This window comes from Chelonia mydas, chromosome 1 (genome assembly GCF_015237465.2).
Source record: "Chelonia mydas isolate rCheMyd1 chromosome 1, rCheMyd1.pri.v2, whole genome shotgun sequence".
In the NCBI taxonomy this organism is placed as follows: domain Eukaryota; kingdom Metazoa; phylum Chordata; order Testudines; family Cheloniidae; genus Chelonia; species Chelonia mydas.
Genome location: NC_057849.1, coordinates 265,481,494 through 265,497,640, shown reverse-complemented (window position 1 = coordinate 265,497,640; position 16,147 = coordinate 265,481,494). Strand labels below are relative to the sequence as shown.

At 45.3% G+C, this 16,147-nt stretch overlaps 1 protein-coding gene across 3 annotated transcripts in view; it reads left to right on the top strand.

Moving 5' to 3' along the window:
- Positions 1 to 16,147, top strand: part of ELK3 (ETS transcription factor ELK3) — a 59,045-nt gene that overhangs the window by 36,480 nt on the left and 6,418 nt on the right. For all 3 annotated transcript variants that reach the window (XM_027831347.3, XM_007069222.4, XM_043545753.1), the window contains one exon: positions 9,346 to 10,143. In XM_027831347.3, the coding sequence (XP_027687148.1) occupies positions 9,346 to 10,143 (798 nt within the window). The remainder of the gene's footprint in view (positions 1 to 9,345; positions 10,144 to 16,147) is intronic.

The window sequence follows — 16,147 nt, the reverse complement described above, 5'->3', positions numbered from 1 at the left end:
TGAGAAAGTTTGATTTCATTGGAGTGCAAGGGGTGGAAGCAGAATTGGAGTGGGTCTAGGATGATGATGATGATGATGATTTGTATTACCATATCGCCTAGGAGCTCCCTTCATGGACCAGGGCCCTATTGTGTTAGAGGCTGTGCAAACAGAACAAAAAGACAGTCCCTGCCCCAAAGAGGATTGAATTGAAGGAGGGAAACGCCTGACAGGGATTGTGTTCAGTGAGCTTAGAGGGATACAGGAGAGAGGCAGTAGTTGGAAAGGCCAATGGGCTCAAGAATGGCTTTTTTAAAAAATTGGAGAGACTAAAGCAAGCTTGTATTGTGAGGGGAAAGTGCCAGAGGAGAGCGAGAGATTAGGGAGAAGAGTAAAGTAGGGGATGAGAGGGGGCACAAGGGAGCTCAGGAGATGGGATGGAGCCATTGGGGCAAGTGGAGGAGTTAGGGGAGGAAAGCAGGTGAGAAACTTCTGCATCTGTGACAGGGGAGGAAGAGAGTTTTAGGAGGGAAAGGTCACTTAGACTTTCTCTTGGAAGAAATTAGCAAGAACCTGTACAAAGAAAGCAGTGGAGGCAGAAGGGGAGGGTTTGAGGAGTGAGTCAAAACTAGTGAAAAAGGGACTGACTGTGGATGTGGGAGTCAATTAAGTTGTAGAATTAGAATTGGTCAGCTAGGAAGATGCTAGAACTGAAGGAGGAGAGGACAAATTTGTCGTGGAGGAAGTCAGCCAGGTCACAGGATTTCCACCAGAGTTCCACGGCAGCCTGAGAGCACAAGCGGAGGAAGCGGATGTTTGGGGTGGGGAGCCAGGGCTGGAGGTTGGCAGGGCAATCTTGCTATGGGAGAGCAGCAAGAAAGAGTCTAGGAGAGGGAAGTATGGAGAGAATCAACCACCATATCAATGGAAGAGAGGTCTGAGCTGAGAGCAGACAGGATGTCATAGACGTTGATGGACTGCAAGTCATGGAAAGGGCAAGTCACAAGGTGCGAGAGCAGGGGCTCATGGGGTATGCAGAAAGAGGCCAGATGATGGTCAAAGAGGGGGAACTCAGCAGGAGAGAGCTCAGAAAAAGAACGGTGCTGGGTGAAGAACAAGTCAAGCAAACGGCTCTGGTGGTGCGTGGGAGTGTTGAACTTGGGCTGCAGGTGGAATGAAGAGGTGATGAGGAGGTAAACATGCAGCTAGGGTTCAGATGGGAGTTGACGTCACCAGGAATGAGTGTGGGAGATTGTGAAGAGAGGCCAGGAGTTGAGATCAGAGAGGAAGGCTGGTAGGAGGAGTTTGGTGGACAATAGCTCATAGCAGCATGGAGGGGGAAAGGAAAGAAGAGTCAGGTGCAGTGCTGTTCAGAAGAAGAGAGAGACTGTGAAGGGAAAGGTGGGAGGGATAGAAAGTGGCAGGAATGGGAGAGGAGAAGCCCAACACCCTCCCCATGGTCTGATCCAGGGTGGGAGTAAGAGAGGAGAGGCCTCCCTAAGAGAGCAGCTGTAGAGGCAGTGTCAGATGAAGGGATCCAGGTCTCTGCGAGAGCCAGGAGCTGGAGGGAGCGAGATAGGAAGATGTGGATGGCTGTGATTTTTTTTTTTTTTTTTTTTAAAGAGCTGGAGTGGGTCTTTCAGAGACAGCAAGAGAAGGGGAGGAGGAAGGAAGCAGTATAGAATCACAGAAATATATGGGAGGAGGCAGCTCAAGAGATCATCTAGTCCCTCCCCCACCCTGCTTAGGCAGGATTAAATATACATATAGATACTGATACGCATACCTAGTGTGCCGATAGCCATCTGCAATCGATTGCTTTATACTAAGATGGTGAGCTCTTTGGGGCAGGGGCTGTGTTTTTGTTCTGTGTGCAGGCAGTGGGGTCCTGGGTCCCGTGACAACACTATGTGGAATAAATAACTGGAACCAGGATATCTTTCCAAAGCAGAAAATTCTTTCCCAGCATTGCTTTACCTCATATTTAAAACTACTAATGATCACTACTACATGTGCACAGACAGGCCTTGTGTAACGTAATACATTTTACCATTGATTTTAGGACAATCAACTGCACAGTTATGTATCTTCCTCGGATAGTCCGTAGTTCGGAGGGGAGGGCACAGAGAGGAAGGTTAGTGTTGTCAAAGAATGTCGTGGGGAGATACCTTGTTACTACTACTATTTCTGGCGGTGGCACGGGAACTTCTGCTGCTAATGCTAAGTCGGGACACTGCTAGAATCATACTGGACAAAAATGCCCATGCAGCAAGCAGCTCATTTTGTAGAAACTCAGTTAAGTATCTTCATCATCAAATTGAATAGCTGCTGAATGTTTGGATTGCTGCACAGGGTGGCTCGTTAGCTGGAGGTATTAGCAGAAATATAACAAATACCCCAGATTCCAATCTCACTCACTTCATGACTGCAATCATTGTCTTAAATTATTCATGCAACATTTCTTGACAGTGAAAAGTTGAGTGAGGTCAGTGTTACGCATGACGCACATTTGCTTCCAAGTCTTGTCTAAATCCAGCTAAGTAAAAATCTTCCACTTCGTCAGCTCATTCCAAACATACAATAAGAACGAATTTTATCTGCTACAGAATTAAGCAATTTAAAAAAAAAAGTAATGAAATACAATGTGACAAACATACTCACACACAGTTTTTTTTTTATTTAGCTGCACACCTAGCATACGCACACTCTAAAACTATTCTGGCGCAGAAGGCAGTACGCAGTGAATCATAATTTACAATAGCAGTGGTCTTCATTCTGATCAAAGAATGGTGCTGGAACTCTTCTGTAATTTGAAACCTGAAATGATAAGAAGTTACTGCTGAGCAATTCTCTTTACTCATCTATCTGTTAGAATAAAAACAAACAAAATGAGGGAAAAATCCAAACCTGTCAACCAAACCAATATTCACATCAAAACTGTTTGTACATTTGCTCCCGGGGAAAAAACTCTGCTATCTATAGGGGAAAAACTCCAGAGAATAGCAGCTATCAGGGTAGACAGACAGCTTCCATCAATTACTCTAGGCCTTTCTACAGCAGAATCCCAGATACATTAGGGAACCCACAACATGGTTGTGTCCTAACCATATCATAATGTGGTTTAGTTTTGCCTGCATAGACTAAACCAAATCAAATTGTGATCACATTAAAAGAAATATGCTAACGAGGTTCCCTTCCCTTGGTTATTATATGATTTGGTCTGCTATGCACAGGAAAACTTAAGCCATGTTACAACATAGTAAAGGTGCAGCCATGTTTTAATAGAGTTCCCTAACATGGTTGGAATTCTAGCACAGAGGCATGGACAGACACAGATCCTCTTAGCTCTAGTCATCCAAAAATCTCAACGCACTTTGCAAAACTGGGTGTTATATAATCCCTAATTTGCAGCTGAGGGAAGAGGAGCACCAAGAGGCCGAGTGATTTGATGAAAGCCACTCAATAAGCCAGTTGCAGACCTGCCACTAGAACTCAGGTGTCTGAGCTCCCAGACCATGCTCTGAACACTAGAGAGATTGCTGTCTCCTGATAAGGCCGATAGACAGTTCATAAATTGAGGAGATGGAGGCACTGAAGCTGTCATTGGACCAGTTTTCTGCTCCTCCAACTGCACTAACACAACAGTTACTCCTATCCATACTTCACCCTCTCGAGCACTAACCCACCCCGATGGATAGTTCAGCAGATGTGAATAAAAGCAAGAGTTCTCTCTGAGGTAATTTATCAGAAATTTAAACAGAAGGCGGGGCAAGTGCACGATTGCTCTTCTTTATGGTGAACAGTTACCTAACTCACCAGAAGCAGACATTAGCACAAAGACATTCTTTACCATCTGATATTGAAAGAAAACCATTTGGCGAGCACTTGTAGCCAAGGCTGATACTCTCCTTGCTGCCCATCTTTCAGAGTCTGGTTTGATATACCTTTCATATTTCTGGAAGGGATGCAGCCAGTGACAAACAAACAAGGGAACCTGAAGGTGAAGGAAAGCTAAGGTTAATTTGCGCATTTCTGGCTACAGATATGACAATGGTGTTTCAGAAATGGCTAATTAATTTGCATTCTTATTTTCCCTGACATTATGATGGTGGGTTTTTAGGGTCAGCATTTCAGAGCAGCATCCAAAATGTTTGAGGAGTATGTGAACTCAACCTTTTAAGCTCTGCCCATCATTAATTATTAGGAATTCACCGCAGGCTCATGCAGATGAGAAAGCTGCACTGAGAGGGCCCTATATGAAAACAATTCTATCTTGAATAATAGCAAAAGAAGCATAAAATCACCAGCCAATTCAGTGGCTTTTTAGAGAAGTGTTTCCCTGTTTCAAGCTTGCTCCACTGTAAAGTGCCTCTCTTAACTTTATTTAATCTTTTACTCTAGGAGTCAATTTCCAAGCACAACATCCATTGCCAATATTAGATCCAGCAAACCCTCAGGAGCCAAAAGTAGATGTTTTTAAATTAAAATGTTGGGGAAAAAAACAGTAGTTCTATTCTGGGAATAGTCTTGAGTTTTATATTTTTTTAAGTAATTCAAAAATTTAGTATGAGGTGTAAAACTGAGTCAGGGTAAAGTAAAACAGAGAACAATGTTTCAGCTACATCAGAGCAGACAAAACCATAAACCAAGTCCTAAAACGAAGCCAGGAGAATCAACACACACATGCATTTAGATTCTAAATATCTCCTGAACTATAAAAATAGTCTTTGTGTAATCATTTTCCATCTATGTAGACAAATACACATACAACTCAGATGGGAGGAAGCATGGGCTTGCAGTTAAAGGAGTACATTAGGAGATTTGGATTTAATTTCCAGCTCTGGAGATTCCTTCTGTGAACTTGGCCAAGTCACTTTTGCTCTGTGTGTATCTCCCCATTTGTAAAGCAGGGATAACAACAGTTCCCTACTTCACAGGGATTTGGTGAGGATAAATCCACTAATGTATGTGTGGCTTTCAGAGCAGACAGTGATAGAAGCCATGTAAGAATCTAGATACATACATAGGAATTAAGGCTGAATTTCTTTTTTAAACCAATAAAACAAATAGTTAATGAAAGAGAACAGTGATCTTAGACTTTGTTTGCCAAGTCTTGGAATAGCTATTTATGGTTGGCTGAAAAAGAAATTAAGTTTACAGGAATAATGTAAGTTCACATTCAACCTTACTTACCACAGAGCAGAGTTTTACCTTATAAGAAACAGCTGTGCACCAGAGAGAGGGGTATTCCTCAGAAAGGTTTTTAAAGGGAGAATCCTTCGTCACAGACCCATGGACCTCAAGAAAACAAAAACTCACTTCTGAAAAACTGCCTCAGCCCCCTCTTCTTCCTTGATATGGAGGTCTCATAAACTCATCGACTTTAAGGCTAGAAGGAACCATCATGATCATTTAGTCTGACCACCTGCACATTGCAGGCCACAGAACCTCATCCACCCAGGGTTGTCCCTAGCCATTTGGGTGCCCTATGCAGGCCCCCCATGGGGGGTGAGGGCCTGTGTGGGGCTCCAGGCCTCCCCCCCACAGGGTCTGGGAGGCAGGAGCTGTGGGGGGGCACTTTTGTGGGCCCCACAGGCCCAGAGTGGCCCAGGGGATTAGCAGGGGGCCAGGAGCAGCCCACTCCACTTCCCTCACCCCAGCCCCAGCCATGTGTCTTGGGGGAAGGGATTCCCCCCCGCACTCACCGGCAGCGGCGGGAAGCAGAGCAGCCCAGCCCCAGCCAGCTCTACTCCGTCAGCTCCCAGCCGCGGTGCTCCACTTCCCACTCCTGGTGAGAGCAGGGGGCGTCCTTTCCCCAATCCAAGCAACATGGCTCAGGCTGGGGCAACGGAAGTGGAGCGGGCTGGGGCTGTATCACTCTGTTTCCCGCTGCTGGTGAGTGCAGGGGGGGCGATCATTTCCCCAACCTCCCCACACTCACCTGTGGCGGGAAGCGGAGCGACGCAGCTGGGAGCTGGTGGAGTGGAGCGGGCTGGGGCCAGGTTGCTCCGCTTCCCGCTGCTGCCGGTGAGTGCGGGGTTGCTGGGGGAAGAGGTGGAATGGGGCGGGCCAGGGGCAGAACAGGGGGGAAGGGTAAGAGGTGGGACGGAGGGAGTTGTCTGGGGCCCCACACCCCCCTAGGGACAGCCCTGCCCCTTGCAGTGGGCGCAACCCACGGCAGGGCTGGCCAAGGGATAGGGCTGGTCACTGGGGCTGGTGCTGCCCTGTATGCAGCACGCAGCTGCCTAAGGCACCATGAAACTTGGGGCAATTTGGTGCCCCAAATTTCATGGTGCCCAACGCAGCTGCGTATGCCTAAGGACGCCCCTGCACCCACCCACTCCTGTGTTAGAGAAAGGTGAAAAACCCCCAGTGTCTCTGCCAAGCTGACCTGGGGGAAAATGCCATCCTGATCCCCAAATATGGCGATCAGTTAGACCCTGAGCATGTGGGCAAGGCCCACCAGCCAGACACCTGGGAAAAAATTCTCTTTAGTAACTTAGAGCCCTTCCCATCTAGTGTCCCATCACCAGCCGCTGGAGATATTTGCTACTAGCAGTCGCAGATTGCCTACATGCCATTGTAGGCAGTCTCCTCATCCCCTCCAGAAATGAACCACACTTAGTTTTGAAGCCGGTTAGGTTTTTTTGCCTCCCCCCCCACACTGCTCTCTTCGTTTTCATGGGCTCAAGTTATCTGGTACCATAATGTAACTGCATATGAGCTCATACAAGGACCTGGTAGGTCTAAAATGTTGTATAAGAGGGGCAAAAGCACATCAAAACCAACAAGGAGTTTGGTGGCACCTTAAAGACTAACCGATTTATTTAGGCATAAGCTTTCATGGGTAAAAAACCCACTTCTTCAGATGCACAAACTAATATGGCTACCCCTCTGATATAAAGCACATCAGTGCTCTGGGATCTAGGGCTCGATCCAAATCCCATTAAAGTCAAACCCCCAGAGACATTAAAGTGATTGGGCCAGTAAATTCTTTCATTAGGGCAAATATGAAGAAAAGCAAACAGTTGTACTAACAACAATTTACATAGCTGGGATTTTTTTCTGTTTCTTTTATTTTTTGTGTCTGAGTAAAAGATTTCTGTACTGACTGTACTCACCCCTGAGCTGAGGTGGTAATTCCTTGTTTGTGACATCAAAGACTGTGCAAACATTTGCATTTATCACAAATTTAGCTCATGACTGCTGCAGGGCGTGTGATCATTGTCAAGTGGTAGCACAAGACTGTAGAGGCTAAGCCTGCGTACTAGCACATGTATGCAGGCATAGAGGTTTAATGAGCTACCCCTAATTTGAACATGGGTTTTTGAGTAACCCTTCTGCCAGGTGGAGCTAACAGCAACAAGGGCTGGGTTCTGTATCTAGGGGTTCCTTTTCAACAATACAACACAAAACTGGCTGGAGCCCCCGACCTGTTGACCTGGGATAATTACACACCACCCCCGGGCACCTCTAAGAGGCAATACTTCCCCTGTCGCAAGCACAGAATCTGAGTGTAGCAAAAACTTTTAATAAAAGGAGGGAAGTAATTCAGCATTAATTTGGGAAAACACCGCAATTAAGGTTCATAAACACAAACCATGAGTAATAGACCCACCACCAAGTAAGTTGGGCAGTGTCCTTTTCTCCTCAGGGTCTTAAGTCCAGCAACCCAAAAGCTCCTTTAATGTGCCCATCCCTTCTCTGTACCCCACTCTCAGTTGCTGTCCTTGGCCAGTACAACCCCAGAGTTTAGAGGTTCATCTGCAGAGTTCACTTCCCATTCTGTGTGAAGGGGGGAGGGTAAGGAGGCACCTTACACGCGCCACTGCTTGGGCACCTGCTCGTCGCACCAATGGCCGATTGCCATGCCTCTGCAGGACTCTGCTCTGGCCCTCTCCACCAGCCTCTCTGCTGGCCATGCCTGTCCATCAGCTGCCCGGCTGGCCATCACCAAGATATCTTCAGGGCCCCCCCCCACTTAACGCAGCTCTCAGTGATTTCAGCTGTTAGTGGGGGAACCTCACTGCTGGTACACATTGGGCAGTCTCTGGTAATAGAGACACTGTCCCAAAGTAGGTCTAATACTTAAACCTAGTTATCAGCAATCAGCTCTGTAGCGTATAACAAGACTCCCAGTTGAGTCTAAATGGCAAGAGGAAGGATCAAATGGTATCAAGGACCCTTAAACAAAACCCACACCCCTCTCAACTCATTGGGCTTTGGAACCCATGTCCCCTGCCTAGCGAGTGCCATTTAGTTGAGGGTGAGTCCCTCCATTGGGGTATGCCAGGTACAGTTCTGCTGCCCTTGGTTCACACAACAAGGATAACAACGCTTTATTATTCCTGCCCCAATAACAAGGAGACAGGGGATCCAACACCAGCCACAAGTGATCATTTGGGCAAGCAATCCCATCATGCTGAGCACCTAGGCAGGGTGGGTGTGTCCATGCAAACGAGATCAGCTTCTGAAGTCTTTTTCCACAGCTCACCACTAGATGTCAGGGGAGAGCTCATTCAGACTCTGCTTACATTTGTTTTATAATTTGCAAACATTGGAAAGGAAAGCTTAACCTTTAAGGATAATGGATCTAGGGTTTGCAAGAGCTATAGCTGAGTTTCCTGCAGTGTGATAGCCCATCTAAAGGCGAAGGAGTTCAGACCTCCAAGGTGCTAAGAATGCTCTTTTTCCATTGTAAAGAAAATATTCCTGAGCTGCTTCAGGGGAAGAGAGAGGTGATTAATTCATGTCGCGGCCTGTATATTGTAGAGATGGCAATTTGGTTAGATGTGATGAGGAGGCGTGTAACATAAATGTTTAGGTAGGTGGATGGAGTCAGGCCCAAGGAGAGGAAGAGTTTGAAAACTCACTGAAATGCCTGTCTGACTATGAGCAAAGAGCAATGTCAGCCTATATATGTGAAACCATGTAAGCGACCACTGCCTGCCATGCTGACCAATATTGTTTCATTATTTATTTGTACTCCATATGTCTAGATATATCTGTTGTCTCGTCTTATACTGGGACCGTAAGCTCTTTGGGGAGGGACTGTGTTTTGTTCTGTGCTTGTACAGCGCCTAGTGTAACCCACACACCTCCTAGGTATGGTGTTCTGTCCCATCTAGTGGCACTGAGACCACTTAGAGAGAGATTATGAGTCTGCTCTACAGCCTTAGCTAACAGCAAGTTGTTGGTTCAATCTCGCCCGCCCACAACATGGGTCTGTCGGCGTTACACTAGCACAGTGGGGTCCTGGTTCATAACTACAGCCCATAGGCATTATAATACAAATAGAAAACAATAATAATACACTCAGTGTGTCCAGATCACTAACCTTGTTAGCATGTGGTTTTGTATTCACAGAACATCATCAAGAAAGTGATTGGACAGAAGTTTGTGTATAAGTTTGTCTCCTTTCCTGAGATTTTGAAAATGGATCCTCATGCCGTGGAAATCAGCAGAGAGAACCTCTTGCTGCAGGACAGTGAGTGTAAGATGCTTTCCGAGGGCAGAGACCAGCACAAGCACAATGTGTCAGCTCTGAAAAGCACAAGCCGTAATGAATATATCCATTCTGGTCTGTACTCTTCTTTCACCATCAACTCCCTGCAGAACCAGCCAGACACTCACAAGCCAATTAAAACAGAAAAACTGGAGGAGAAGTCGGAGGGAAACATACCAGTGGAAGAAGTCAGGACTGTTATAAGATTTGTGACAAACAAAACAGACAAGCAAGTGATGAGGCCCATTGTGTCATTGCCATCGACGTCCGAAGCAGCAGCTGGCTCTGCTTTTCTCGCCTCTTCAGTGTCAGCTAAAATATCTTCTTTAATGTTGCCTACCACAGCCAGCATTTCATCTACTACTTCTCCGTCTTCATCACGGTCCCCATCTCTGTCTCCTCACTCACCCCTCCCTTCAGATCACAGGAACCTCTTTCTTGAGTCCAGTTGCCATGACTCAGATTCTCTTGAGCCTCTGAACCTCTCTTCAGGTTCCAAGACAAAATTTCCATCTCTTCCCCCAAAGGCTAAAAAACCCAAAGGCTTGGAAATCTCAGCACCGCCCATGGTTCTTTCCAGCACTGATATTGGTTCCATCGCCCTCAACAGCCCAGCACTTCCTTCGGGATCCCTGACTCCAGCTTTCTTTACTGCACAGGTAAGAAATGTCTATCTAATATACTCTTGTTTAGGACAAATAGGTTCTAATTTGGTCAAGACTAAATGAAGGGTCAGTTTTATGTGCATATGTCTTTCACACTGAAAAGAGTCCATGTGGAAAAAACGTGTCGGAGATGCCTATATAAAATGTGGAAAGTACAGTCCTTTCTTGCACACACGCCCAGCGCTCTCTTAGTAATGTGGAGAAAAGTAATTACAATTCACAGAGTGGGTGGAAGGATAATGAGACATTCACTTGGGGCAGCTGTTAACATCAATCAGCTATCGTTTAAAACCAGTTTCCAGGTATGCAGAACAAGGAGGAAAAGGCCAAGAAACAAATACATGTAGTTACTCGGTCAAAATGTAGATGTGTATGTCATGGGATGCTTGGCTGATTTTTTAGTACCACTTGCTGCACCCATTTGTAAAGTGTGACATTTTCATTAGCTTTCAAAGCAGATCAAATTAATTGGTTTCTAAGAAAGGGCTCTTAAGCCAATTTCAAAAGGCCTTACAGTTCATAAAGCATTTGCTGCAGTCTCCTTTCTGCATGAGCCTAAGAAATACCCATTTGTTTCTGTTCACTGTAAAGTGGATGTTAACTAATTACATAATTCTAGGAGTCTCAGTGTTGAACAATAGTTGTCCTGAAGGTGGAGTTCACTAAAAATAATGTCATTGGACAAACCTAGTAATTCAAAGGACAAGAGGAAAGTCAGCAAGAAGCAGATGATTTAGTGCTTGCATCATGCTAAGTAATTTGTGTCCGACTGCACCACAGTAAAATTAGAGAGGAAATTGATTTGTAAAAATATGCACAAAGGGAGACTATAGGAATAAAAGTTCATGCAATCAATATTAAGTGAAATTTATTGAATATATAACAAAAAATAAAACAACAAATGGCAGGGTGGCTAACTTACTCACAAAAGCAAGGAAATCTAGGGTTATGATTTAAGCCTTATCCTGAATTCACCAGATATTATGCCTTCCTTTTATTAGAGCCCTGCAGTACTTGGGCACAAGGGAACGATTTAAGGTTGGGTCTCAAATGAATATTAGCTTGTTTGTCTCTACCTGTCACTTGTGCACATCATAAAAACTCCAAGTGTAAAGTACAGTTAGCAGGAAGAACTGGAGTGTGGCAAGCCCGAACTGAGATGCAATGACTAGCATGCAGAGGATCTAGCTGTGATGATAACCATGGTAAGTGTTTTACTTTCAGGGCACAAAAAGGGACAAATAAATCATACCAGGTCCAGCATGGGACAGATTGAAAGCAAGGTCCGTTGCAAGTCTACTTTAATCTAATACCACACCCAGAATCAGTGCAGACATTTTGATTTGTTTCCTTGTTGGTCCATTCATTCACCATTTCTTTGGATACTTCACTTCCCTGTTATCTATAAAATAGTGTATAACGCCCAAGATTTTCAAAAAGGACAAATTAGAAAGAGCCTGGTTTGTTTTGTAGTTGACTGTGGGCCTCTTCTTGACTGATACTGACTGTAGTCCATTACCAAACATATCAGTGATTCAGTCTCCATCTGTTTATTCCACCGTTCCGCATATCTTCCTTAACAGCATGTCCTATCACGTAAGAGACTGAATGCATCTGTGAGAGACATGGTGTGCTCTTTGGGGCCATTTGCTCTCCAGATATTTGGCAGCATCACTGGAGCACGGTAGCTGTTTCCTGTGAATTAACAATTGGTTTTAGGCTTGTTTAAAAAGCATCCTACATCTTTAAGAAGTTTGACATAATTGAGCACATAATAAAATACAAAATACATCAACCATATTTAGGTAACAGTAAAGTTATAACAGAAAGTAATGAGATCTAGAGTTTAGGTTGGCACACTGCAATTCATCTCATTTTACTTGGGAACGGCAAGTGCTATACATCTGACTACATTTTATATACCAGATTCTGATCTCAGAGACACTTAGGGACCAGACGCAGTCAAGGATATATGCCCTCTGTTCCCAACTTTAGAAGTCATGCAGGGCATTTGAATGGTTCAGCAACAGCTCACAAAATGCAGCCACTCCCTCTGAGAAAATGATTCAAAATGGCTTCCAACAACTATTCTTGAGCACATAAATAAAACGCTCAGCCAATCAGAGAACCAAAACTAAGACCTTATGACTTTTGTAACCAAACAGGACCAACTCAACTTCGAAAAGAAAAAAAGCGACGTGGAGATATTAGGAAATTTTGCTCTTAAGGGCAAAAAGGAATCGGTACAATTTTTTGGTAGAGTTTTTTTGGATTTTCATTTAATGAATTTGAAAACAGGAATGCTTAAATTACAACAAAATTTGAGTATTTTGCCCAGTTCCATCGCTTGTTCTGCAGATTATTTATCTTTTTGTTTTTGCTAGCACCGTTGCCTTTCTCTGGAAAATGGGGAAAGCTGATTTATGTCTGTTTTCTTGAGGCATCCGCTTCAGAGTTTGTAACTTCTACAATATACTGATCCTTAACATATTAAATGAGTGTGTACACAACAGCCCCTCCCTTCACATACGTCATCTGCAGGGCCGGAACCTTTAGCAACATGGTTACAAACCTTACAGCACGTGAGCTAAAGGGGTAATTTCTGTAGGGGTCAGCTATCGTGATGCGACATGCACTGTGCAAGTAACGGTTACACTAACTTTGCTTCTTTTGGGGCGAAGGTGGGAGCTCTGCTCTTCCTCACTGTAGTGCTGTTTGTGCAATAAATAACATTAATTTGAAATATTTTTTTAAAGCAGTGCTCCTGCGACTGAGAGCACTCTGTTCTGTTGTTTACACCCTAAATTCCTCCTGTGGTTTCACTGCTGTCTGATGGCCTCCGTGATACGAAGACTGGAATGCAGCCTGCATTTCTTGTGTTAAATATTAACCAAATTCGAGCCTTACTGTGGCTAGCTACTGGCTCCAGCTGAAAGTGACAACTCTAGTGCGCTGATCTTCTGAGGGTGTGGGCTTTACCTTAGTACTATTGTCAGTCACCTTACGGTATTGATTGACCTGACTGGTTTACAACTCAGTTTCAAATCTCTCTTTAAGTACTAGCTCTTCTTCAGGGGTACTTCAGAGAAATAGGTCTCTCTGCATCCATTATTAGGGATCAGACCGCGGGACACAATTCTGAATAAGCCCCTCCTCCTGCCTTTTGCTCTTTATTTCTTCCCAAAGAACCTTCTCAAAAAGCTGTTGGGTCATTGAGTATTCATAGTCATCTGGATCATGAGAGCTGCTAATATACTTTTTTAAGACGGTTCTCTGGGAAGAAGTAAAAGCAGATGTGGGGTTTATTCAGAACAGTGTCCCAAGACCTCACAGCTAGCTCAGCCTGCGTAATACTGTGTACTTCGCTGAACTGTATTGGTTCCGGCTGCAGAGATGGTTGGTTTCAAGTCAATGGCCTTTAACTTACATAGATCTCCAACCATTTATCCTGATCTAGTTCAATTACATGGTTTGCCATATCTCTTGAATTCCCATGGATACACTCCAGGAGGATGGCTATCAGATAGTAACACAGCCTGGGAACAGCACCACTCACGCTGGCATCTGAAACAACCCAACCTGTACATGATTATTAGCTGTTCTTACAAAGATAGAAATGTTTAGTTTGAGAGTGGACAGAGTTACTTTTAAGGGGCAAACCCTGCTGCCCCCTTCCCCATAGACATAAGGGCCGTGGGCACAGTGAGGCTGGCGTGGTGTTGCATGGGGAGATGGGAGTGCAGGATTTGGGGGGCATGCTTGGTGAGCCCGGACCCCTTACATTCTGCACAGCCTACTCCACAAGGGCTTTCCGCGTGCTACTTGGGATGAGGGGAGGAAATCAGCATGGGGGAGGGGAGGGAGTTGGCAAATATGTGGCTGTGAGGGAGAGCATAGTGGCTTTGGAGGCTACTGCATCCTTGAGAGAGGGCGCGTCCATGTACATTTTGGCCTTGTCAACACTGTTGGATCCGTGCTAGTAGCAACAGCACCTAGCAACCTGCTATTAGTAAGATCCAGTGTGGCTTACTCCATTTCTTTAACCTGCTCTCCTGTTACCAACCCTGGGGTTTCTTGCCTGCTCTTTTCCTCTAGCACCTTTCCATCCAATCACTCCATCCTTTTTCTCTTCCTCTTCCTCACTGTTCTCAATATTTCACTCTCACCTGCTTTCCTTCCTCACAGGACTCGATTGCTCTGGTATCCCTGTCTTCAAAAAAAACCATTGTCCCCACTTGTCTATCCAGTGGCAACCCTCAACTCCTTTTTTCCTTCACCTCTAAATGTATTGGTCACCTACAATCCTGTCCTCCAAGTTCCTCTGCTTTGCTCTGCTGAAACTACTCTTCCCAGGGCCAGATCTCCCTCTCTCCACTGTGTATTCCTGCTCCTTGACTTCCCTGCTGCGTTGGAAGCCATCGATCAGACTCTCCTCTAAATCTTGCCCACCCTTGTTTTCATCATGAAGCTCTCGCATGGTTCTCCACCTGCATTTCTGGCCATTCTTTTATCATCTCTTTTAGTGGGTCATTGTCCTCCCTACACCCACTGTTTATGGGTTCTGCAGGGTTCCATCCTTTGCCCCATCTCATCTTGATTTACAGCCTTTCCCTTGGGTGGTCTCATCTGCTCACACAGCATAAGCTACCATTTTTACATCTACAATGACTGGTAACTCTACCTTCCAACTCTTTACCCACCTGTCTGCCTCCCTCCCACCAATCCTGCACATGAGCCTCTCTCTCCGACATCTCATCCTAGATGTCTTGACATAAGCTTAAACTTAACATGGCCAAAATTGAACTTCTGTCTCCACCCCTCATCGCCTTCCCACTCCCTCATCTACTTTGTCCTTCTTGACATCACTACTGAGATTCTCACTGGCGTGCAAGCACCATAATTGGGGGTCATCTTTGACTCTTTCCATTTCCTGGCCTGACCCATCCAGGCTGTGTCCAAATCCATCCAGGCTGCTTCCTCCATAACATTTCCAAAACCTGACCTCTCCTTTGTTCACACTGTTACAGTTCTTACTCAGGCCCCTCCCTTTACTTCACAACACAAGCACTAGACTCTCCTCCCACTTTGGCCCTCCCAACACCCCTCTCCAATTCAGACACACACAGCTGCTAAGATCACCTCGGTTTTGATTCCCAGTTTTACATTGCATCCAAAGTCAGGCGTCTTGCCATCCATCTCCTTTCAAGCCCCTTCACAAGTTTGCCACTCCCATCTCATCCGCCTTTCTCTCTTATGTAGCCCCCTTGGTCTGCCAATGACGCTGGCCTTCAACTTCCATTTGTCCGTTTCTCCCACAAACATCTCTGTGCTTTCCTCCATGCTAACCCTTATGCATGGAGCACCTGCTCTGCGTGACCTGTAAGGCCACTACCTGCTCCTTCAAAGTCTTTCCACAAGCTCCACTTCATGTGAGAAATCAGCCACTGAATAGAAATTAGACTTTTTTGTTTTTTAAAGACCCACCTTTGCAATAGGTTGCGGCTCTCAGGTTGTGTGCATTGCTAGCCTAGGTCACGGTGTGATCTTATTATGGTTATCTCCTGCCCCACTCTACCCTTCCCAGCTTCTGTTTGCTAAACTAACCTCTTGTTTCGAATTCGATTGCAGGTATGTCAGGGCAGGTGTGAGTCTTCCTGTGGATTTGTACAGCACCTGGCTCAATGGAGCTCTAATCCTCACAGGCCCCTTAGGTATCTTCACAATACGAATAGATCATCATTTGGATTTTAAAATTCCTTAACTTCTCGTCTCTATATGTCTAGTCTTCACTGTGCCATTAACTGTGGTGTCTGAGCAACATAATGTGTGCTCGTGCACATGCAAAGACAGATGTGACAGTAAACAGTTTGAACAAACTCAAATGAGACCCTTTATGGGGGCAAAGTGTATACCCTTGGCCATAGAGGAGGCGAATAGAGAGCAGGAGCTCAGCCACAGCAGTATGAGACACGTAGGATTATGTGAGTTGACTGACTGG